This window comes from Polypterus senegalus, chromosome 14 (genome assembly GCF_016835505.1).
Source record: "Polypterus senegalus isolate Bchr_013 chromosome 14, ASM1683550v1, whole genome shotgun sequence".
Lineage (NCBI taxonomy): Eukaryota > Metazoa > Chordata > Cladistia > Polypteriformes > Polypteridae > Polypterus > Polypterus senegalus.
Window position 1 is genome coordinate 76,348,614 of NC_053167.1, and position 25,268 is coordinate 76,373,881.

Sequence of the window (25,268 nt, forward strand, 5' to 3'; positions counted from 1 at the left end):
CCTGTATATGTGTTTGCGTGCATGCCTTACCTAATTTCATCACATAATTCAAAGAATACTCATACATGGAACATTAAGATATGCTATGTACAATACTTAGAATGATATGAATGAAACAACATGACACACGGTTGTTCAGACATTATATCGATTTTGTGAGCCTAATGTGGGAATTTGTTATTGCAAATCCATATATTTACTGAAACCATCTCATAAAGTTTTTGAGTGATAGGACGCCAAAGTGAGCCACAAATTTAATATTTACAAAGAGGGAGCAAGAAGAATGGAGGCAAACTTAATAGAAAAGAAAAAGCACCCATGTACTAGAATTGCCTTACATGCAAATTATTGTTCAAGTTGATCACTGCGAAGGCACAGCTAAATATCATTTAAACGTTGAGCTTTTGTGGGAAAAAATCTTTCCCTCAACAAACTACTGTATATGCAATACTCCTGAACTTTAATTTCCTATATATAATATAATCTTTTTTAATGTCCTATATATGTAATCTTCGTTACTCCATTAAACATATTAGCACCTACCTAAATACCTTTACACTAAAATGTTTCCATTACTATTAATACATATAAAAGTAATATTTTAGTATTAAAAGAAAAAAAAAAACTATTTTTAAGGAAAAGACTTCATTAGTGCTGTCAAGTGGGGAAACCTAGGAACATTAGATCAAAGGTTTGTCACCATGATTTATGATTTGTTTTTAAAAATGTTAAAAAAATACACAAATAAAAGGTTAAACATATATACAGAAACAAAAGCAATCAAAGTGAAACGGTCCGTGTACTTTTTGGTATTTGAAATTTCATTTTAGAAGCAAAAACGAAAAAATTAAAATGAAAGGAATTTTCAGATTTTGATTTTTGATTAAAGAATAAAATGAGGGAAAATAAGGTATTTTTTAATTCTGTGGTAACAAATTGCAGTCATAAACTTAAAATTACACATACTTTTCAGGATTTATTTGTGATTCAAATAATGAAAGTGTAATAGCTCAAAAACAACAAAACAGATGCATTTTCGTTGTCGAGAAACCGGAGGCATTTCTTCTTCTGTGCGATTTTTGACGAGACGTGCGAACAAGCCTCCTCACAACACATCGACCAACGGCCTTGAAGTTACACTGCATGGCATCAGCAGAGGATGGACCATCGCGTTGTTTTTCGGAACAGTAAAAGAGTGACACTCCGGGACGAAGACAAAACTGAGTCGCATCTTTCCGGTATAAAAATGCAAGCTTTGCAAACTTTGCTTAATTGATGTAGCAGTTCTTTAATGAATGTTATTGTTGTTATTTACTGTGAAACAGCTAACATTTGGTGATTTCATATACTAACACTAAGTTTGCCCATTTTTATAGTGCTATCGCTAAACGTTTCGAGTATTAACAATGCGCACAAGTGTAACACGATAGGAAAGCAACGTGATTTACAGAAAGTTTTCTTAACATGTGTTACATTTGTCAATGAGCAGCCATTCAAAATGTTAGCACTCTAAAAATTGCCAGACTTAGTTGTTAGTAAATGAAATCACAAAATGTTAGCTGTTTCATAGTAAGTAACAACAATAACGTTAATAAAAGAACTGCAACGTCAATGAAACAAAGTTTGCAAAGCTTTCATTTTTTTACCGGAAAGATGCGACTCAGTTTTTCTGCAGTCATGTCTTCGTCCCGGAGTGTCACTCTTTTACTGTTCCGAAAAACAACGCGATGGTCCATCCTCTGCTGATGCCATGCAGTGTAACTTCAAGGCCGTTGATCGATGTGTTGTGAGGAGGACTGTTCGCACGTCTCGTCAAAAATCGCACAGAAGAAGAAATGCCTCCGGTTTCAGACAACGAAAATGTGTTTGTTTTGTTGTTTTTGAGCTATTACACTTTCATTATTTGAATCACAAATAAATCCAGAAAAGTATGTGTAATTTTAACTTTATGACTGCTATTTGTTACCACAGAATTAAAAAATACCTTATTTTCCCTCATTTTATTCTCTAATCAAAAATCTAAATCTGAAAATTCCTTTTATTTTCGTTTTTTCGTTTTTGCTTCTAAAATGAAATTTCAAATACCAAAAAGTACACGGACCTGAAACAATAGACAAGCTCCCATTTGTAAAGGTGTGTATATATGAACTGCCAAGCCTAACACAATCAATACATAATGTTGATCCAAACATTTTTTTTATGTAATTTGACAATAAGGGTTAATTGAGACTGGTAAAAACTGCACAAGTAATATTAATATGAGCAATTAAGGTGGTCTCATCGTTGATGTAATATATAAATCCTCAAACTCAGTTCAGGGTTGCACAGTATTCATCACCTTTCTTATTATTGATGGGATGCATAATCTTTCTAAGACTACATTTTGTTGATTAAGAATTGCTTTTCAAAAGCACAGGTGATATAAAACATGTTACATAGCCACTCCTCAGTTCATTAATGAGAAGACAACTCGTAATGTTAAAAGAACGTTTCACATGATTAGAGATGACTCATCTTAGGAGGGTTTCAGTAGTCTCTGTAATTACTAATTATGTGAGTTTTACTTGTCTATCAACACTACCAAAATATTTCTTAAGGTGATACCTTGCAATAGTGTTTTTGAATGGGATCATATAGTCAGGTCCGTATGTTTTTGGATAGTTACACAATTTTCATAATTTTGGCTCTGTACACCACCACAATGGATCTGAAACAAAGCAATTAAGATGTAATTGAAGTATAGACTTTCAGCTTTAATTCAAGGAGTTTAACAAAAATACTGTATGAGCTGTTAAGAAAAGACATGGTCCCCTTATTTTCAGGGACTCAAAAGCATTTGGACAAACTAACATAATCATAAATATAATGCTCATTTTCAATATTTGGTTGAAAATCCATTACAGACAATGACTGCTTGAAGTCTGGAGCCCAAGGCCATCTCCAAATGTTAGGTTTCCACTCTTGTGATACTTTGCCAGTCCTTTACTGCAGCTCTCTTTTGTTTCTGCTTGTTTGTTGGACTATTCCCATCAGTTTTGTCTTCAGCAAGTGAAATGCATCTCCAACTGGGTTTTGGTCAGTTGATTGACTTGGCCATTAAAGAATATTCCACTTTGTCTTGAAAAGCACTTGGTTTGCTTTGCCTCATTGCTCTTCTATACTGTGAAACATCAGTTTTGCAGCATTTGGCCAAATCTGAGCAGACAATTTAGCTCTATACAATTCAGAATTCATCCTACTACTTCTGCCAGCAGTCATATCATCAATAAACACTAGTGACCGGATTCCATTCACAGCCATGCATGATGATGCCATAAAACTGCCTCCACCATGTTTCACAGATGATGTGGTATTCATTGGATCATGAGTCATTTCTTCTTTTCTCCATACTCTTCTCTTTCCATCATTCTGGTATATACTGATCTTAGTTTCCTTTGTCCAAAAAAAAAAAACTGTTATAGAACTGGACAGGCATTTAAAAATGTTTTCTGGCAGTCTAATCTGTCTTTCCTATGCTTGAGGTTTACCAGTTGCAAACCAACTTCAACTGTCATCACTTTCATGAATTCATCTCGATTGTAGACTTTGCCAATGACAGGTATAACTTTGTTCTTGGTTTGCCTAAATTTTGTGGAGGGATTCTCCTTCACCAAGGACAGAATTCTGCAATAATCAAGCACTGCTGTCTTCTGTGGTTTTCCAGGCCTTATATTGTTGCTGAATTCGCCAGTGTGTTCCTTCTTTTTAAAAAATAAACCATTTGGTTGATTTGACAGCTCCTCGTGTTTCTGCTATCTCTCTAATGGATTTGGTTTGCTTTTTCAGCCTAATGATGGATTATTTTTACTTTAATGGACAGCTCTTTGGACCTCATATTGAGAGTTCACAGTGACAGCTTCCAAATAGAAATTCCACACTTGGAATCAACTCCAGACCTTTTACCTGCATAATAGTTAATGAAATAATGAGGGAACTGTTGCCATTTGGCTGTGGAACAGTTTGTCAGTCAAATGTCCATATACTTTTGAGCCCTTGGAAATGGGTATGTTTGGGGGGATAGGTGTTATGCAGAAAAATGGCAGTCATTCCTAAACAGTCATACGATATTTTTAGTAAACCCCTTAAATTAAAGCTGAAAGTCTACACTTCAATTACATTATGAGTGCTTTATTTCAAATGCATTGTGATGGCGTACAGACCCAAAATTATGAAAATTGTGTCACTGTCCAAATACTTATGGACCTGACTGTATATAGAGTTAAGTCACTCGCCTGTTTAAAACTTCATATAACTGGGAGCTTTGGAAAAGCAGAGCTGACAGACAGCAGACTGCAAGTTTAGTCCTAGAAGATCCAAGGAATAATAATAAAATAATAATTCTTTTCATTTATGCAGTGCTTCTCTGACTAATCAAAGCACTTTACATAGAGAGTGGGGAGCCACTTCAGTCAACACCAATGTGCAGCATTCCACCTGGATGATGCGACAGAAAGCATCCTGTGCCAGTATACTCACCACACATTAGCTATTAGGTGATGCAGGAGCAAGAGAGACAGCCAATTAGGGACAGGGGATGATTAGGGGGCTAGAATGAAAATTTAGCCTGGACATCCGCAAACATTCTATGCTTTTTGAAAGATTGAAAGGGATCTTATTATGACCACAGTCAGGATCTCAGTTTTATGTCTCACCTCAAGGCAGGCACCATTTTTACAGCACAGTGTCTCCATCACTACACTGGAGTACAGTACTGGAATCCACACACAGACCACAGGGAAATCACTCCCAGGTGGCTTCACCAACTTCTCTTCCAGCAGCAACCCAAGCTTTTCCTAGATTGTCTCCCATCCAAGTACTTGTCAGGCCCAAACATGCTTGAGCTTCAGGTGGATTACCTGTTGTAAAGTGCAAGTGGCATGGCTGCTGGCAAATGAAACTTTACAGCAGTGCATGAGTAAACAGTATTTTGTAATATCAAACACAATATTATATCATAATTTATTTCCACTTGTATTACTCTTTGCATACTGAAATAAAGACAGCTGTCAAACTTGTTCCTGCTGCTTCATTAGTGCTACCTGCATGTTTATCATAAAGGTGGTATTTCAGACATTAGGTGTTTAATGATAAGTGAAGGTTTCCTGTAGTATATATATACTATCCACCTTATTAATTAACTCATTTGAAATATTAAAGTGCATAAGTTGGAATATCTTGATTATTGTGGGTTTCCAGGATCCTTTATCACACACACTTGAATTGAAGTTTATATTCTTGTTTAAAACTCTTTGGCAGTGCAAAACTAAAGCTAAAAACCCAGAAATGAGATATTTACCTCCAGATATGTACAATCTTAACAAAGATACTGATGCAGGAGTAGAATGTTAGTTATTATATACTAGTCCAAAAAAGTAATGTATTTAGAATGGGGTGTGTGTGCTTGAATAATATATATTTTCCTTGGGGATACAGTTTTAATCTTTTTTAAAGTAAATTATTTCATCGGTGTGTTAATAAATAACAACTGTTAAAGTGGGAGTTATAGAAGAAATGTAAAAAAGTATTATTTAGGTATAAAGTAAAAGCCTTGGCAAAAGTATTTTAAATTAGCACATTGATCATTCAGATAATCATATTTTGCAACTCTGTGCGCCAGAAAAGGAGTTACATAATATAAAATATTGGCTGCAGTGACACACTGTGTACTTATAAATACATATGCTCTTCCCATGCACATGGCTTATTTACTGTACATCTTTGAAAGTAAGCAGCTTTTGCCTGTGTACACACCAATTGCTACTCTGTGCAACTCTTCTGCTAATACTGAGTCTGTTATCATGAGGTGAGTTGGTAAATCACCAAGTTCATTATGGACTTTCTTTCCCTCACACCCCTTAAGCTTAACACATGTACACACATGCACACACACATGCACACACACACACACACACACGCGCGCACGCACACACACACACACACACACACACACACACACACACAGAATCCAATCCCACCTGCATTTAAGCACTGATTATAACTGATGCCTGCACAGCCAATCACCACTAAGCAGCCAATATAAAAGATTCACTAGGATTGCCATGAGAGTTTTTTTTTTTTTACTCTGCATGTAAAGCCACCTTGGGTTTGTGAAAAGTGCTCTATAAATGCAACTTATTATTATTATAAAATGAGGGTCCACAGGTGCCCCCTTAGGCACTGGTCACTTACTAACAGTGTGTTACTATGCTCCTCACCATCGGTGGTATCCCTCCACAGTCATTGATGCTGCGGGAAAGAAGTGAAAATCTACCCAATACCAGGTGTCTTGTACGTGTCTCAGTCACCTAGGATTTGCAGATAAAGTACAGAAATGTAAAGCAAAGCAATATTTATTAAAATAGGATAATAACAGAACGAAAACAAATAATAATAGAAAATAATACACATGAATGAAATGATAAAGAGTATAACGCCCTAAATAAACCCATGTTCTGAAATCAAAAAGCTTAATCAATGCTTTCTGTAAGGATATGAAAACTGAAGAAAAACACCAAGGGAAACATCTCACTAAAGGCAGGTTAGAGAAAAAGAGAAATGTAACATTTCTTACAAGTGGCTAGTCCAGGTGGATGGTTCTCTCTATCTCTTGAGTGATTCGTACCTTAAGCCAAAAAAACCACGTGGGGTTTCCAGGCCTCATTATGTATGCACAGATGACTTTCCAACTACCCCAGTGATAGACAGCTTGCCCCCAAACCTTAGATAACAAAAGAATGCACAAAATGCTATCTTGCAAAGGGATTTATCTACAGTATACAATATCCAATTCCTTCGGGAACAGATACTTGCATCTAGGGTCGAGCTAGAGACCAAGCAGTCACTCTAATCTAAGATTAAATGTGAGTTACACACGGAGATAAGATATAAAAGGAAATATATATAACCTTAGATAAGATTCATAATATGATCATCTAAAGCATAAAACCTTTTCTCACAGTGTTATTGTGGATGCAATTGAGTAAAGTTCATAGAAAGAAAAAAAAAAAAAGGTTCACAGTTCAATTACAGATCACTACATCTCTTCTGAGCAAAACCTGCAGCAGAAATGGAGATTATGTTGCTCCAAGACATTGATTCACCAAAGTGATGATGCTTTCTCTCACCAGACACCACAATATTAATAAACTTTCAGATAGTACCACTCCACAACGGAAACAATCACACACCATTTGATGCACCCATTGTGCAATGACATAATAATAAACAAATAATAAGCATTTATAGAGCGCCTTTCACAAACCCTCACTTAACATACAGAGTAAAAAAAAAAAAAAAAGCTTCACATTTGAGAGTTCCCCTGTCTCCACTGCCAACACATATCACAAACATTGCAAACAATGACCTTAGGGATTTATACAGATGGCTTCAATAGAAAGTACAGCAAAATATGGAATAGGATCTGCAGTGTCTGAAACCTTGTGGTAGTGGTGTACTTTGCCCACTTCATTTAATTTCTCTGTGGAATTTTAAGGTTAGCACTTCCACCATTTTGATGAAGCTGCATTTTACAGATGGCGGAAAAAAATGTGCTTTATTAAACTTAATTACAGACATGGACAAATTTGTTGGTACCCTTACAGCTCACTGAAAAAGTGCTGTATGCCTCCTGAAAGATGATTAAATGATAAACTACTGTCCCAAGTGTACCTGCATGCCTTTGATATGTCATTGAGTAAAGTAAAGCAAGTGTGAAAAGAAATATTATGCATGTTTTACAAAGATATTCTAAAATGTCCTGGACACACATGTTGGCACCCCTAAAAAAGATCATAAATAATTGGATTTTAGTGGTTTTTCAAAGTAACTGTTTTCTTTAATTAGTGTCACACACATCTCCAATAGTGCAGTCATTCATTCAGCCTATTTAAATTCAAAAAATAATTACTCTGCTGTTTGGTATCAGAGTGTCCCACACTGAACATGGAGTAGACATGGAAAAGGAAAAGGTTTTCTGAGGAGATCAGAATGTTTTTTGACAAGTCACATCAGCTCTACAGGGTGGGCCATTTATATGGATACACCTTAATAAAATGGGAATAGTAGGTGATATTCACTTCCTGTTTGTGGCACATTAGTATATGTGAGGGGGGAAACTTTTCAAGATGGGTGGTGACCATGGTGGCCATTTGGAAGTCGGCCATTTTGGATCCAACTTTTGTTTTTTCAATAGGAAGAGGGTCATGTGACACATCAAACTTATTGGGAATTTCACAAGAAAAACAATGGTGTGCTTGGTTTTAACGTAACTTTATTCTTTCATGAGTTATTTACAAGTTTCTGACCACTTATAAAATGTGTTCAATGTGCTGCCCATTGTGTTGGATTGTCAATGTAACCCTCTTCTCCCACTCTTCACACACTGATAGCAACACTGCAGGAGAAATGCTAGCACAGGCTTCCAGTATCCGTAGTTTCAGGTGCTGCACATCTCGTATCTTCACAGCATAGACAATTGCCTTCAGATGACCCCAAAGATAAAAGTCTAATGGGGTCAGATCGGGAGACCTTGGGGGCCATTCAACTGGCCCACGATGACCAATCCACTTTCCAGGAAACTATTCATCTAGGAATGCTCGGACCTGACACCCATAATGTGGTGGTGCACCATCTTGCTGGAAAAACCCAGGGAACGTGCTGGCTTCAGTGCATAAAGAGGGAAACACATCATCATGTAGCAATTTCGCATATCCAGTGGCCTTGAGGTTTCCATTGATGAAGAATGGCCCCACTATCTTTGTACCCCATATACCACACCATACCATCATTTTTTTGTTCCAACAGTCTTGGAGGGATCTATCCAATGTGGGTTAGTGTCAGACCAATAGCGGTGGTTTTGTTTGTTAACTTCACCATTCACATAAAAGTTTGCCTCATCACTGAACAAAATCTTCTGCGTAAACTGAGGGTCCTGTTCCAATTTTTGTTTTGCCCATTCTGCAAATTCAGTGCGCCGATCTGGGTCATCCTCGTTGAGATGCTGCAGTAGCTGGAGTTTGTAAGGGTGCCATTTGTGAGTAGCTAATATCCGCCGAAGGGATGTTCGACTAATGCCACTCTCCAGTGACATGCGGCGAGTGCTACGCTGTGGGCTCTTGCTGAATGAAGCTAGGACAGCCACTGATGTTTCTTCATTAGTGACAGTTTTCATGCGTCCACATTTTGGCAAATCCAACACTGAACCAGTTTCACGAAACTTAGCAAGCAGTTTGCTAACTGTAGCATGGGAGATGGGTGGTCTCATAGGGTGTCTTGCATTGAAATCTGCTGCAATGACCCGGTTACTGCGTTCACCAGACATCAACACAATTTCTATCCGCTCCTCATGTGTTAACCTCTGCGACATGTCAATGGCTGTAAACAAAGAGAAACTTGTAAATAACTCATGAAAGAATAAATTTACGTTAAAACCAAACATACCATTGTTTTTCTTGTGAAATTCCCAATAAGTTTGATGTGTCACATGACCCTCTTCCTATTGAAAAAACAAAAGTTGGATCCAAAATGGCCGACTTCCAAATGGCCACCATGGTCACCAACCATTCCCATTTTATTAAGGTGTATCCATATAAATGGCCCACCCTGTATGTCCACAGACCAAAAAATGAAGCTTTCAAAGAAAGGATTACCATACCAAGTATGAGACAAGGAGGAGTTATGGTTTTGGGGCTCATTTGCTGCATCTGGAATGGGGTGCCTTGACTATGTGCAGAGAACAATGGAATCTCAAGACTATCAACACATTTTGGAGCAAAAAATACTGCCCAGTGTCAGAAAGGTTTGTCCTAGTAGCAGGTCATCGAAGATTCAACAGGATAATGACCCAAAACACACAGCTAAAAGTACTCAAGAATGGCCAAGAACTAAACATTGAACTATTCTGAAGTGACCTCCTAATTTGAATCCTAGCGAACATCTATGGAAAGAACTGAAACATGTCGTCTGGAGAAGGCCCCCTTCAAACCTGCCACAACTGGAGCAGTTTGTTCAGGATGAGTGGGGCAGACTACCTGTTGACAGGTGCAGAAGTCTCAATGAGAGCTGCAGGAATCGCTTGTTTGAAGTGACTGCCTCTGAAAGTTGTGCAACAAAATATTGCATTAAGGGACCCATCATTTTTGTCTATCCCATCTTCATTTGTGTTATTATTTGAAATATTCTGTTAATGCAAAACTCTAAGGCAAAGTCTAATTTGTGTTAAATAAGAAATAAACAATGATGGTGGGTGCCAATTACCTTGACCAGTTTATTTTAAGTTATTTCAGAGACATTTGTGGATTCCTTTGTTTTCGTGGAGGGGTAACAACAAATTTGAACATGTCTGGAATTAAGTTTTAAAGTAATGATTTCACACAGCAAATATCATACTGCTCAGAAATGTTCAGACATAATGATACCAAGTAATAGTATCTGAAAATGTTTTGACTGCTTTCTTTTAAGTCAACAGAATAAATGGATGATACATTAAGTATTTGGACTTGTGTTGTCAAAGCAATGGATTTCCCAGCAGCACCATATGATTGTCAAAGCTGGAGCATTATGGCATCACTACAAAAGAAAATCAATCCTTTACAATGGTGTTGCTGAAGAATTTTATTGAACACAGCATGGACTGCAAGATGGACTAATCGATCAGTTTTAAATGGGAATCACGTATGGTCAAAGTGTACCTAAACAATTTGGTCACATTATGAGAAAGGAGGTTCACTCAAGGAAACATTAGTACTTGCAGGAAGAGAGAATTACATCGCTGGATACTATCATGCAAACACTCAAATGCAACTCCAAGAATTGAAAAGACAGAAGCATGTGTTTGTGATTCAGAAGTTAATAAATGGGTACAAATAAAGCAATAGAATAATCATAAGACTTACAAAGACAGTTTGCTCTCAGCAAGTGTGGACCTAAACCTTATTTTATTAGGCAAGATGAGATTTTTTTTTTTTATCCGGAAATCTTGACCACCAGCTACTTCTTTTTTATATTTTAATAATTTAAACAATTTTTACTCTTTATAGATTAACAATAAATTTATTCTGCAGTGTAGACTGAGGTCTGATTGTGACTGTGGTATGAAAAAAACATTGGTTCTATATTTACACATTAATGAGATAAGAAAGACTTTTCAACCAATACAATTCTGCACTACTCCCTGCATACTGTACATGATATCTTTAGTGGATGTATAAATACAGTAAGTGCCTCACAGATAACACATCATTTTTGATAATATTGTGGCACCTTACTTTTCCATATGAAAGTTTAAAATAAAAATGGATATATTAAACTGCAACTGCCCTTCAGTTGCACAAACCAGAGTTTCACATTGGCTATGGAAGACGTTTTTTTCTTTTTAAACACTGCTCAGATTTAACATTTTTAGATTTCAGCTACAGTACCTCTGCACTGGCAGCTGGTTTCAGATGACACTGAGCACATTAAAAAGCTTTATAAGGAGGACAAACGTCTGCACTCTTACCACCAAAAAAGTAACCAAGTGGCCACTTAATCTAATGTGTAAAAGTACAAGAAAACAACAACATTGGAATTATCTCTCTTTGTCTCCTCAGTTTAGAAAAGAAAAAATAAAACATATAAAAGCTCAGATTGTTTTCATTTAAATCCCATTATTCTGCATTATGACCAAAGTGTGGTTTGTACAAAAGTTTAGTATGAGATGGCGAGCAAACACAGAGGCTTTTTTTTTTTTAGCAGAACCAGATAACAAAAGTAGTTATGTAGGCTGGGCAGATGAAGGCCCACTAAAACCTGACTTACTTTGTAAAGTCTAGAAAGGCTACATGCCCGTGGTAGAAGCCAGGCTTCATCTCCCTCCAGGAGGTCACATTCTTTACAAACCGCACCTGTAATGATAAACAGGATATTAGCAAGGCACAAATGGATTTATGGGTTCTACTGGCTGGAACAGTAAAGTGACCTGAACTACCGTTACACAAGAAAGCACTAGGATGATCCTTTTGTGATAGTTGCCTTTTCTTTCTATTTCCCCCCGAAGAGTCTATTAAACAATAGCACACAAGTGGGACAAATTTATGTAATTAGCTAATTAAAAATATTAAGATAACCTTAATTCCAATTTATAAACTTTTGCATTGAATCTAATAAAACATATATTTGATGCATTTCTTGCAGTTTGTATAACAACTGGTGAGGTCCAATTCTTCCTCCATATCCTCTTAGCACTTGCTATACTGTAACCACGTGAGCTAGGTGCTCTTCTAGAGTCTGACACTACAGATATTGTTGCACTCTTTGGTTCTCATGATTAATCCTCCACTGAGTGATCTTGATGGTCACAATGCAAATATGCATATAGTACATAACTATATACAGTGTAATCCTTTGTTATTTCCACAGAGAAACACACACAATCAAGTAGTGTTATCTTAAAGAATACATCAAATTAAAGACTCACAGCATGTTCTGTAAATATTGTCAGAACACTGCCAATTAATCAAGTATTCATTCTTTGCAGAGTCAACAGTTTCTCTTTTCACAATGAAACCTGAAGATATAAAGCATAGTTGTATTATCTTTGCAAATTAAATACATTCAGGCAAAGAGATTTGAAGTGGGACAGAACTAGCATCCTCATTTTAAACGTGAAACTGAAAAATCTATTTGTCTTTTTGCTTTCTTTTTTGCACAGACCCAGTTTCTACAATATATAGTTTCACACTGTTTACTCATATAAGTGTTATCACTAGGTTTAACTCAATCTATAGATTTTTTCCTTATAAATTACTAACACCGTATAAGGAGCTTTTCCTGGGAACCTGGTAAATTTGCACTAATCCCTGCCCAGTGCCAGTCATCAATGCCCACAGTCTGTTTGATTAAAGGGCTACCCATTACAATATCAATAATAAAATTCAAACTTAATCTAGGCAGCACTAATGAATAATAAAGCACTATTTGGGAAACACATAACAAATGCTATTATTTTAAATGCCACATTTGTTTTGATTTTGCAATGGTACACACTCTACATATTCAGTAATACATTAAAGCAAAGGCATTTTATTTTACCTGAATGTTTTTTGCCTTTTCCATTATGGGAAAAGCTGCATTTTAAACTGACATGCATATTCTTATTTGTTAATCTCCATTTAGGCAGAATAGAAGCATTTCTGGATTCATACCAAATTCACAGATAAATTATAATAATTTTAGCAAAGGTGTCTGCTCTGTCATATTTATATGTTGTACCCTGGCAAAGATTAATTCCTGTCCTTCCCAATATCATCTGGGATAAGTTTCAGGTCCCTGTGACACTATAGTAGGGGCCACTATACAGATGGATGGATGAATAAATAAATGCACATTAAATTAATGAATAAATAATGCATACTGGAATGATTGCTCATAAGACACAATAGCTAGTACTAGAGAGTGAAAAACAATAATTAGACTCCAGTCCCTCTGACTGTTTATGCCGAAATTATAAAATAGAGTCATCAAATTAACCATCAATTAGCAATGGATTTGATGGAAAGTCATTTTTTCTGTTCCATTTATGTCTGTTTAGAATTTTTTCTTTCTTTATTCCGTGATGCTCCATGTGTCACAAGGCTATGATTCAGTGCAGATCCTTAATTATGTTGGAACTAATTAAACCTGCAACAAATTACATGATGTAATTGCACTTTTAAAAAATTGTATATAATACATCTTGACAGTACAGGGCAGTTGCTCTTGAATGTAATTACATTGTAATTAATACATCATATACTAAAGAGAACATCAGTATGACATAAAAATAATCAAACAGAACTCTTAAAGAACAACAGCTTCATAATTTGGCCTGTTTAGCACATTAACCGTAGCTCAGTGCAAAGATTCAGTATGAGGTTGAAAAAAGGTGATACACACCTTGTAGAAAACAATTTCAAGGCTGAGAAATCTGTGAGCATACTGTATAAGGAATTGGTTAGTGAGAAGAAGAAGCAGCATATGCTCTTCCATTTTCAAATGCCACTGTAAAATCTTATTTTCTGGCTCACCTTTTCTAGCTATTTTTTATTTATCTGAATTTGATAGTTCCTTCTAAGGTCTCCGTATTTTCAAATATCCAGTGTTGTTAAAGACTGGAAACGGAAGCTCACTAGGAGAATGTCTCTGAGTCCGACACTAGTGGTAGTGTTAAACAATGCAACAGGAAAAAGGGAAAAGTAAAAGTGAGAAACACAAGGAATAATAGCAGCTACCTAGAGCAAAACTAGGCACTGAAAAATGCTGGGAGAGCTTCAGTATGTGCTGATAACTGGAAGGGAGGCCATTCGCTTGGGACTTTCTACATTTTTCATTCTACAAAATAACTCCCTATTTGTGGCTCTGAGGTTGATCACTCTACTTTAGCTAATGGATTAGAACAAACTGGGCCATCAATGCATGGGCTGGATCTTTCCTTCTCCCAAAGTATAATTTATTTTGTTAAAAGAAAAAAAAAAAAATCAAAAATTATGCAGAAACCCAAGAAAACCAAACAGTAAATGGAAATATATGCCAGAACAGATTCATTTACAAATTAAACAGACTGTAGAATGCCCTGCTTATTAGGTAAAATCCTCTTATTTTTCATCCAGTTGTGTTCCTTAGTGTTGAAATGAGAGCATTTTATATTGGAATCAATCAAAATTGCAGTTGGTATGATGCCTCTCCTCTTTATTTGGCACACATTGTGCGAAAAGAACCTGCAGCAGTGTCCTCTTCATATCCTACAAATCTCCTTTCAGTAATAAACTGTGAACAATGCAGCTTTGGGATATATTTTATTTGGAAAATCAACAAACTGAAGGAAAAAAAAACATGCTTTGTTTTCTCTGACCTATTTCTAAGAAAAATCTGGTAATCTGGACTGACACATCTGTCCAGTCTTAGTTCTTGCTGCATACAGTAATAACAGATGACAAAAAAAACACAATTCTGCCCAAGTCTGACCTTGTTTCACTTTGGAGTAACGGTTGTCAAAGTCTGCACTAAGCACATGCAATGCAAAGTCCTGCTTTTCACAATCAACTCCTTTATTTGCTTGGCTCTATTCTACAAATAATAAAGTGTTCATACTGAGGGAAATGGGCCCACAACTCCAACATTAAAGAGCAACCCTTCCTGGTCCTACCTTAAGATTTTACAAAACCCTTACCATCTGTGACAGCAGCATGCCCACTCTTCCCTTCATCCTCTCCAATAGTGGCCTCTTTTCTCTCTTCATGTCCTTTGGTTACCACTAGCCTTTATTGTCCTTGGGTAGAGTGTTTTAAACGCCAAGCTAATGTTACCTCTGAAGTCAGATATCACTTCTATAGTTGTCATTAAATATGTTTTCTCCTGGCAAATTCTACAACCCTGAGCATATAAGGACAAAACCAGGGGACAACCAACTTCTATTTTCAGCTGGTACTTAGTACAACAGCCCTCAATCAGGTGTTCGTGCTTGTATAGTAAGAGACACTGGACCAGTTACTTTACTGTGGCAACAAGGAGCCACTAAGCGTGATTACTCCTGGTGCTTCACCTGCATGTATACAACACTGCCATCCTTGGCACATTGCTAATCCCTGTCTTTACCTTCACATACATTTTATTAATTATCGCCACCGACACAAAATGAAGATTCATAACAAGACTGATAGAGGACATCGGCCTTCTAAAGTCTAACACACACACCCTTGGGTGGTACAGTATTCTGACACCGGCCTATTGGGGTCTTACAGCATGATTGACAGCATACACAGGACACAAAATGTTTAAGCATACAGTGCACAATGAGTTTGCTCTCTCACCTGATCCTGTAAAGACATGACAGGATTATTTTTGGTTGTATTGATGTGCAGGACATGGAATCTGTTCTTCACACATAGGTCATAGGCAATATTGGTAAAGGATGTGCTGGCAGTTTTAGGAACCCGGTTATAAATGATGATTACGTCGTCACTTTCATCTAAAGCGCTGTCCCTGCTTCCATCCATCGTATGCCGCTGTTCAATCTCTCGTACCTCATGCCTGGCTATGGCCCTCTCTGTTGGGAGTAAAATGAAAAATTCAGTAAACATAAAACATTTGTGGGAGAAGCAAAACCATTTCAAGTATGTCAAGGCAATCAATGTAACTAAGATACTGGTACTTGTCTAACTATTTTTTTTAACCAAACAATAAAATAATTTATCATATAAAGAATGGGTATGAGAGCACATATAAAGCCGATTTACAGTAATGCTGGCCTATTAATGGAAAACCTCAGCAGAAGAATGAATGATACAATTATGGCAAGCAATTAATTATTTATAGCATTTGGGCCAAGTGAATTTCAATGTTAAATGTTTGCCTTTACAAAAATAAAAATCTCCCAGAACCATCATGACATTCTGGCAGATGAACAGCTGCTGTACCATTTTAATGTTTTATTGTGTAACAGGAATAATTTCAAAATTGTTATTATTCATGAATTAAATCATCTATGACTAAAAATGAGAATAATCAGAATTAGATGAAAACTATGAACAGTTTGTTTCAGGTATCAAATATCTCTTTTTCTATTTGTCTCATACTGCTTGATGTATCTAAACTTTGTGCGTATTTTTTGTAAATACATTACTGGCATGTAATATTAATCTATAGCGCATTAGCAAATCAAAGCAAAAACAAAAGCAACTGTATATTCCTGTCTGTTCATTTCATACAGCTTTTTTTTTTATGAACCCCATGGTAAATAGTTTGGCAGGTCTCCTACCACCTACAACACACACGTTCACACTATTTGCTTAACGGTAGTGGGTGGAGCTAATTCCAACACATATTTTTCAAATATAAAGATTCAAATGCTGTGTTTTTTTTCCAGCTCCTTACTTCACAGCTAGACTACAATACCACTAATGACACTACAACTACATTATCCCCACCATCATGAAAATTAATTCTAACACAATTTCTAACACAATTTAGGGTTGTAGAAGTCATTATGAAAATACTTTACTAAATAAATTTACTTAATACAGAGATCTCCATCCAAAGGTGCTTTGCACTTATTGTCCAACAGGACATATTTTGAAGGTATTGAAGGACTGAACTCAACAACTTGTAGTTTGACTGTAAACTTGCACACACACTACAACAAATATAACACATGTTGCCCTAGAATGGCAAGCATTATTATTAAAGACTTCAGCCATCATGGTCAGCCATTTATTTCTATGTTTAAGAAATTGGTTGCAGACCTTTAGGACATACACTACAAGACTGAAAGACAGCTTTAACCACAGGTCATAATGGTATACAACAGCCACACAGAATGGCAAATGCACAACTGTGTCTTGTTTATATACTAGGGGGCTTCGCTCGCCAAACCCCTGGCCTGAGCTACGTGCCAGCTACTTTGCATCTCTGCCGCTTGCGTACGTTCATTTCACTTTCACCAAACAACAAATCTTTTAATTCTCACAAACAGGCCTCTTCATTGGGAAAAAACACCACTCTTCCTTGATGGCAACACGAATTAGACGATCTACAAGTCTCTGACTTAAGGTTTAAAGATAAACAATATCTACATACTTCTGTCATATTACCTATGTCCATATATTCAATCTTTTTTCGCTATTAAGTTATTTCACCAAGTAATAATTTCCATTTGTTAGCGCTAATGTGATCTTTACTATCAGTTTTTTGAGACTTTCGAATTTTAGCACTTTCATAATTTCTAACCTGCTCTGCATGTGTATCGTGCCAACATTTTTGAACCTCTTTACGATGTTCTACTTTGTCGTCTTCTCTTTGTCTTTTATTTCCGACCCCGCTTGAAGCTGAGAGCGCAGGGACTGTGACTGACAATAGCATTCACACGAATGAGAAGTGAGTGGACTGTGGGCGCGCCAGCCACTTCGCATCTCTGCCGCTTGTATATGTGGATTTTACTTTCACCAAACAGCAAAACTTTTAATTCTTGCGGATATGCCTCTTCATTGGGAAGAAACACTACTTTTCCCTGATAGCAACACGAATTAGATGATGTACAAGTTGCTGACTTAAAGTTTAAAGCCGAACAATAACTACATACAGTACTTCTGTCTTATCACCTATGCTATTCCATTATTTCACCGAGTAATAATTTCCATTTGTTAGTGCTAATGTGACCTTTACTATCAGTTTTTTGAGGTGGTTGTAAATGTTTGAGAGGAGGGCAAGACTTGTCAAAATCTCTTGGCAAAAAGTCTCATCTCGCGGGAACCTGAAATTATCTCTCATGGGAGTTGAAATTATCTCAGAGAAAATCTCGTCCCAGGATTTCCTTTTATAACAGAGAGATATGTAGAACTCAATGCATGAAACTACTGTCTTTTCTTCTGCCAACGATTGGTAACACAAGTAAAAACTGAATTGTACACATGACGATGAACTTGAACATCAAGTAAAAACAGCAATCCTGTAGCCTATTCATTTCTTAGTTTCCACCATCCATCCATCCATCCATCCTCTTCCACTTATCCGAGGTCGGGTCGCGGGGGCAGCAGCTTAAGCAGAGAGGCCCAGACTTCCCTTTCCCCGGCCACTTCTTCCAGCTCTTCCGGGAGAATCCCAAGGCGTTCCCAAGCCAGCCGGGAAACAAAGTCCCTCCAGCGTGTCCTGAGTCTTCCCCGGGGCCTCCTCCCGGTTGGACGTGCCCGGAACACCTCACCAGGGAGGCGTCCAGGAGGCATCCTGATCAGATGCCCGAGCCACCTCATCTGACTCCTCTCGATGCGGAGGAGCAGCGGCTCTACTCTGAGCCCCTCCCGGATGACTGAGCTTCTCACCCTATCTTTAAGCGAAAGCCCAGACACCCTGCAGAGGAAACTCATTTTAGCCGCTTGTATCTCGCGATCTCGTTCTTTCGGTCACTACCCATAGCTCATGACCATAGGTGAGGGTAGGAGCGTAGATCGACTGGTAAATTGAGAGTTTTGCCTTACGGCTCAGCTCCTTTTTCACCACGACAGACCGCAGGAACTGTGACTGACAATAGCATTAGTTTCCACCATATCTTTACTAATTAAGAATTTAGCATGAATATCAGTGAATTTGATTCAAGTCTATATTTAGACATTTTTTTTTAGTCTCACTCACCCTGAAAAACCAAGAAATGCCAACAAGCATCCCATATATAACTAAAGATATCCATTCTCCATTCAATTGCAAATTAAACTCTTGGATAAAATTTTATCACTCAAAATAGAAAGAAGCAGCAAAGTATCTAGTAATTATAGGAAACTGTTATTATATTACTGCTAGTATCAGAAAACAGGACACACACTGCAACTGAAAACAACCAAGTTAATGCTTTCCTAGTTGAAGAATGAATAAAGATGAGTAATGTAACTTGTAATTAAAGGTCAACACTAGGACTTGTTGAGCAAGATCAAACTTAAGGCAGATAGCTTGGCCATGTGAGGGTTATTGTAGATTTTACCAAAGCAATACTACAAATGGTATTTAGGCACACTTGAGACAGCCTTTCAAAATGGTTCTGCTATGGTACAGATTATTGACGGTCACCTAATAATTCATCCATTAATCCATTTTCAAAGATACTTAATCCATTTCACAGTATCTGGGACAACAATCTATCCCTACATCATTGGTTAAAATGAACCAACCTTGGTAAGAGCACCAGTGAATCACAGGGTTCATTCATGTACACAACTACATTTATACTAGCCTAATTTTGATTAAATATCTCAAAATATTTAGCCCTGGCATTTACAGTAGCTAGAAACATAGTCTAGCTACTGCATAGTGTTTTTCTGTGAGTAGTTCCATTTAAAGGACAGTTCATTGAGTTAACTATCCCAGGATGGGCTCAGAGACCTGTACAGAACACACAATCAATGTCGTCAGGAGACAAGCCGGCCTATCACACTATAGAAAGTAACAGCTCAATTTCCCTGAAAAGTCTATCAAACAGTGGTGTTAGCATTCATACTATGTACTGTACATGGAGTACTGACGATATTATAGCAGTTAGCCAGCCATGTGTCATTGCCACTGTTGTCACTGGCAGCTGTCATCACTAATACCTGTTGTGAACCCAGGAAGTAGGTGGCAGGCAGATCACTCCAAAGCATCTCCAAACAATTGGACCCATGTTCCTATACAGGCTATACAGACACTCTACCCTTTCATTAGGTCAGGGGGTTAGAATTGTGCAGTAAAATATGTCTTATTAATAGTGTAAATAAAATTTAGGGTATAGTAGCCAGAAAGACCACATACTGTATTTGAAAACTTTCATATTTAAGCTAATCTGCCACTGTTCTCTGTAGGGAGTGTTCAATGAATTGGACCTGCTGAGCAAAATTATTTTCACACTTGAACAGCTGCACCTGTTGGGTAGCTCATTACCGTTAGTTTGAAAAAGAAGAAGGAGGGAGAGTGAAAAGAAAACCAACATAGACCTGAGCCGCAGCTGGGAGCTGTAATCATTAAGACAGATGTTAATGACACCACTAGCAAACCAAATAAAACCTGGAGCTGTCTAACATCTCTGAAAGCTTGCATTCTCAGATGACAAATGAGAAATAAAAAAAAAACAAAAAAACAAAAGGCTGGTTACCTGAAAGACATGCATTCAATAATGGTTGCAAAAATCTTTCAACAGCACTAATATTGCTAATGCAAATGATGCTGGTTCCAAACAAAGGAATAAAGAACTGGTGAAATTTACTCAGAATAAATCTTTAGAGCAGCACTCAACAGTGCTCAAATGTTCAATCTTATTATAATCGAAAATGCAAAATGATCCACTACTAATAGACAGAGAAGGAAGCATATCCGAGGTGTCGCTTCACACTTTGTTTTCAGCTCAGAATTGAACTGCTATTTATATCTTAATTTTATTTCACTGACAATGATGCTGGTCAGTATGATATGTAAACTCTAATTGCAAAGGACACTTGGGGGGTAAAAAATATCATATTAATCAAATTTAATACTGGAAACATTAAAATGAACGGCACCCTGACATTATATAGTATATGCTAAAAACGTATATTTGTATTTTAGGGAAACATATACAGATGCAAATAGATATTTGATTATTTTAATCCATGACCATTTTTGAAGGGGGCTAAAACAACATTCTTAGGTGCAACTATTCTCCTATTGGGTCATATTGCTTTTACTTGGGTATAACGGGTGGAGAATTCAACTGGGGTCCAGCCACACATTCTATAAAACAGAAGAATAAATAAATAATGACTGCATGAGATAAGCACTTGAGGAAGTCATGATGGTTAACTATGCTTGCTCCCTCGGCTACTGCTATCTGTGGTCCCTTTTGTTTGGAGTTTGAAGGTTTGGTAAACCTTTGGTAATTTGAGTGAATGTGGCTTTGGACCCTATGATGAACTGGTATTCCGTCCATGGTTGGTTCCTATCATACACTGGATATGGTGAGGATATAGTCAGGTTATCCATGACCCTGATTTGATACAAACTGGCCAATAAAATAGATGGATTTAACCTAACAAAGTCAAAATTACTTTCAGGGCATACTGATTGACTCATGCCCACATTCATTTCCTTAACCATCAAGGTCACCGTGTAGCTTCATCAGATTAAATTACGCTCCTGGCTTTGACGACATTTCAGCTTATTTTCTATTGCAATGTTCCTAAAAAGCAACATTACAAGGGAATTTTAAAAGATTACAGTTTAAGGGCATCAAAGAAGTCATCATTTATTTTAATTCAAGCATAACTTAAACCCAATTAAACGTTTAATGGCAATAACTGTGCTTTACTGTGGTAATGATGGAAAAAAGAAGAACTGGGGACTTGTATACAGTAATTGTGTAAATATACTGTAATCTTACATACTGAAATTAAGATGTATCCAACAAAACAGTGGAGGAGAGGGTTAAAAAGAAAAAAATATAACACATGAAAAAGAGGCCCTACAGTAAATATCCATCAAAGTGGTCTCATTAGCACCTAAAGCAAGTTGTTTGTCGTCAGTGTTCATTTGTTCTCGAGTCTGATTGGGGTATGAGAGATAAAAATAAAGAGAGGCCCAGTGGGAAGTCACAATACTGTAAGTAAAGCTGAGCTAAAGCAATACATATGTTGTAAGCTCTAAGTATCAGGTGCCATTACTGTGCACAAGGAAGTGTGAGACACAGAGTAGGGATAACATCGCTAAAATGTCTATGGGCCTAATTAATGTGCTAAAACGTTTTACCCTTGCCACACTTAATGCAAAATGAATAAATATGTTCATGTTATAATGTTAGAATTTCACTATAAGGATATATATTATACATGCAAAAACATGTCTTTAACCTTCTTTGTGTGGAAATAACCTTTAACCCCCCACCCCCAATATACCATAAATACAAACACAAAATATTTCAGTCAAATCGCCAAACCATAATATAATGCTGATTTGCAATTCACCTATTTACTGTATATTCATAACCTTTTATTTATTCTATTTTTAGGGGTTTCTAGAAGTACTCATTGGGTGCCAATTAGGAATCATACCTGGATGGGATGTCCGTCTATCTGTCCTACCAGGCTAATTTAAAGTTACCATCAGCTTAATGTGCATGTGTTTGTGAAGAACGAAGAAATAAGCGTACCTGGAGAAAAAACCTTGAAGACACAGGCAGTGTGTGCAAATGCCATACAGAAAGTGACAAGACAGAATTTAACTTGGAAGCCACAAGACAGCAGCTCTTTTACTGTCAAGCTGCCTATACGGAGTATAAAATAATGAAAAATACACTCTTACTAAAATGATTCATAGTGTGAAACAGACGTGCATTTTAACCATATTAATGAGGCAGCTTTTAAAGCATTTATACAGATTTTCCTTTCATCAGTCAGCCTTAATTTTATGCTTCACAAAGAGTAGTATCATGACAACACACAAAACTATTTAAGAATATAGTACTATGTAATATAAAGTAAAAGGTCAGAAAGGAAACAAATTATCTGTGACCACAGTATTAATGTTATACTTTTCAGAGGATATGCACTGAAGGACGGCAGGTGTCAGATATAGCAAAAATAAATACTGCCAGCCTTTTCAGCAACACCTGCGAAGAAATGTGGGGTACTTACAATATTCTCATTAGGAGGAATCTGCAGGCAAAGTTCATTGCCTCTGGGCATGACAAGATGGGTCGATTCATTTATTTATGTGCAAAGCTGGAAGGACAGATGATCATGATGGCGTGTATTCAGTCACCCACCCACTCTGCATCAAGGATCTTTCTTATGCAATATAGGCTGTCTATGCATTAACTTACTCAGCTACAATAAGTGCCTTCCTTACTCTAACAGTTCTGTGAAGACTCTGGTATATTAAACAGCTTTCGTCTTATACTGCATGTATATTCATCATCCAGGGAATAGTCTTTCATTTCTTCACACCATAAATACCAGTCCCAAATAGATTATACTTTATCTTATCTATCAATTATAGAGCATATTTTATATCTATCTCTCTGCCATGGCACTGGGGAGTGGTGACATGTTGCAAATTAGTTAGACATCTAAGTAAGAACTTCACTGTACTCTGTACACAAGACAATACTACTATGACTGCTATTTATTTATTTCCCATGCACTGGTCCAACTTATTTGAGATTCCTTCTTTCCATTCTCAGACCAATCTAACCACAAGAACACTAGTCTTAAAGCCCTTCATTCTGACATGGAAGCCCATATCAGCAGGTGGAAATTCAAATTATTTCTGTTAAATAACAAATACGTTTGTGATCAGTTACCCACAAATCTAAATAAATGTTTGGTGATAAAAACTGTCTCTATGGAGGATCCGAGATCCTCTGGGAACCTACAATGGGTTTCATTAGAAATTTTACATCCTCTTTTATTTTACATCTTAATCACTGAAAAATTAAAAAGACAGCTGGAAATGTACCTTCCACATCACATAAAAGTCATGACCTCATGTAATGAATATTAAAGTTAAAATTCCAAGTGTTATGACTGAGGCAAATGCACTCTTGTTACAAAAATTTGAATTTCAGATGCTCCTCACCATGGCTCATTACACCACCTTCGGGGCTAAACCCAGTAAGTTCTTGAGCCCCTGCCTCCATTAAGATTATATCAGGTTCAAACACAATGCAAATTTAAAATGTTTTTAAATCACTCTACAATTTTTTTTCCTCTCAGATTGTTCACCTTTACTATACTTCTTGAATTTACCCCACATCTCAGATGAGAAAGCTTTGCATTTGGTTGCTCCTATTACCTTGGTCTCAAATTGAGACACAGTGTGTAGTACTGTAACGTGCCAGAACGATACATAGGACTACTGTCTTGAAGAACTAAATATGATGGAAAATAAGCTTATAAGATGTACAATTTGTAATAGAGAACTACAACAAAAACATAACTAAGCATTTAAATATTTCCAGTGTTTAGTTTACATTTAAATTCTAGCTGCAGAATTCTGTACATGCTACGTTTGTAAGTATTTTGCTTGAAGCACCAAAGAGTAAACCATTACAATAATCCAGCCGAAAGGTGACTAAGGCACCTGAAACGTTTGAAAGGCAAGATCAGTAAATGAAGGTCCAATTCACAAAAATGTTACTTCCCTGAAAGAAGGCAGACATGGAGACATTCTTAACATGAGTCTAATATAACAAATTGGAATCTAAGATGACAACCAAGTTCTTGACTTCTGAAGAGGGAGAGATGGTGCAACCATTATTATCAGTGCTAAGAGTATCAGAACCTATAAACAACACCTGTCTTACTCAACCAGCAAGTCAGAGGTACGCTTTGTGTGAACAGGAATCATCTGCACAGAAATTATTTCCCAGTCCATACTGCCTTATAATCTCACAGAGGGAAAAAAATAAATAATAAAAAGTAACTGGCTAAAAACTGAGCCATGTGGAAAACCATATTTCACAGAGATAGGTGTGGATTTGTAGATGATGATTATATACCGAAATTGCTGCCTGCAGGTTAAAAAGTACGAAAATTGTGCCGAGGCTACATCTGTAAGAGCTAACTACGGCTCAAGAGGCTGAATGTACAAAGAGTGGAGCACTGTGTCAAAGATCCAGGAGCTGACGTGAAGCTTTTATAAAGCAAGTGGGTGGGTGACATACTCAGACAACTTATGAATTACCTAAGCAAACATGCTTGACAGACAGAAAGGTTTTTTTTCTCATTTCC

At 36.9% G+C, this 25,268-nt stretch overlaps 1 protein-coding gene across 2 annotated transcripts in view; it reads right to left on the reverse strand.

The window, feature by feature from the left end:
* Positions 1-25,268, reverse strand: part of LOC120514552 (heparan sulfate 2-O-sulfotransferase 1) — a 340,541-nt gene that overhangs the window by 26,732 nt on the left and 288,541 nt on the right. For both annotated transcript variants that reach the window (XM_039734985.1, XM_039734986.1), the window contains 2 exons: positions 15,864-16,099; positions 11,836-11,921 (listed from right to left, as the gene is read on the reverse strand). In XM_039734985.1, the coding sequence (XP_039590919.1) occupies positions 11,836-11,921; positions 15,864-16,099 (322 nt within the window). The remainder of the gene's footprint in view (positions 1-11,835; positions 11,922-15,863; positions 16,100-25,268) is intronic.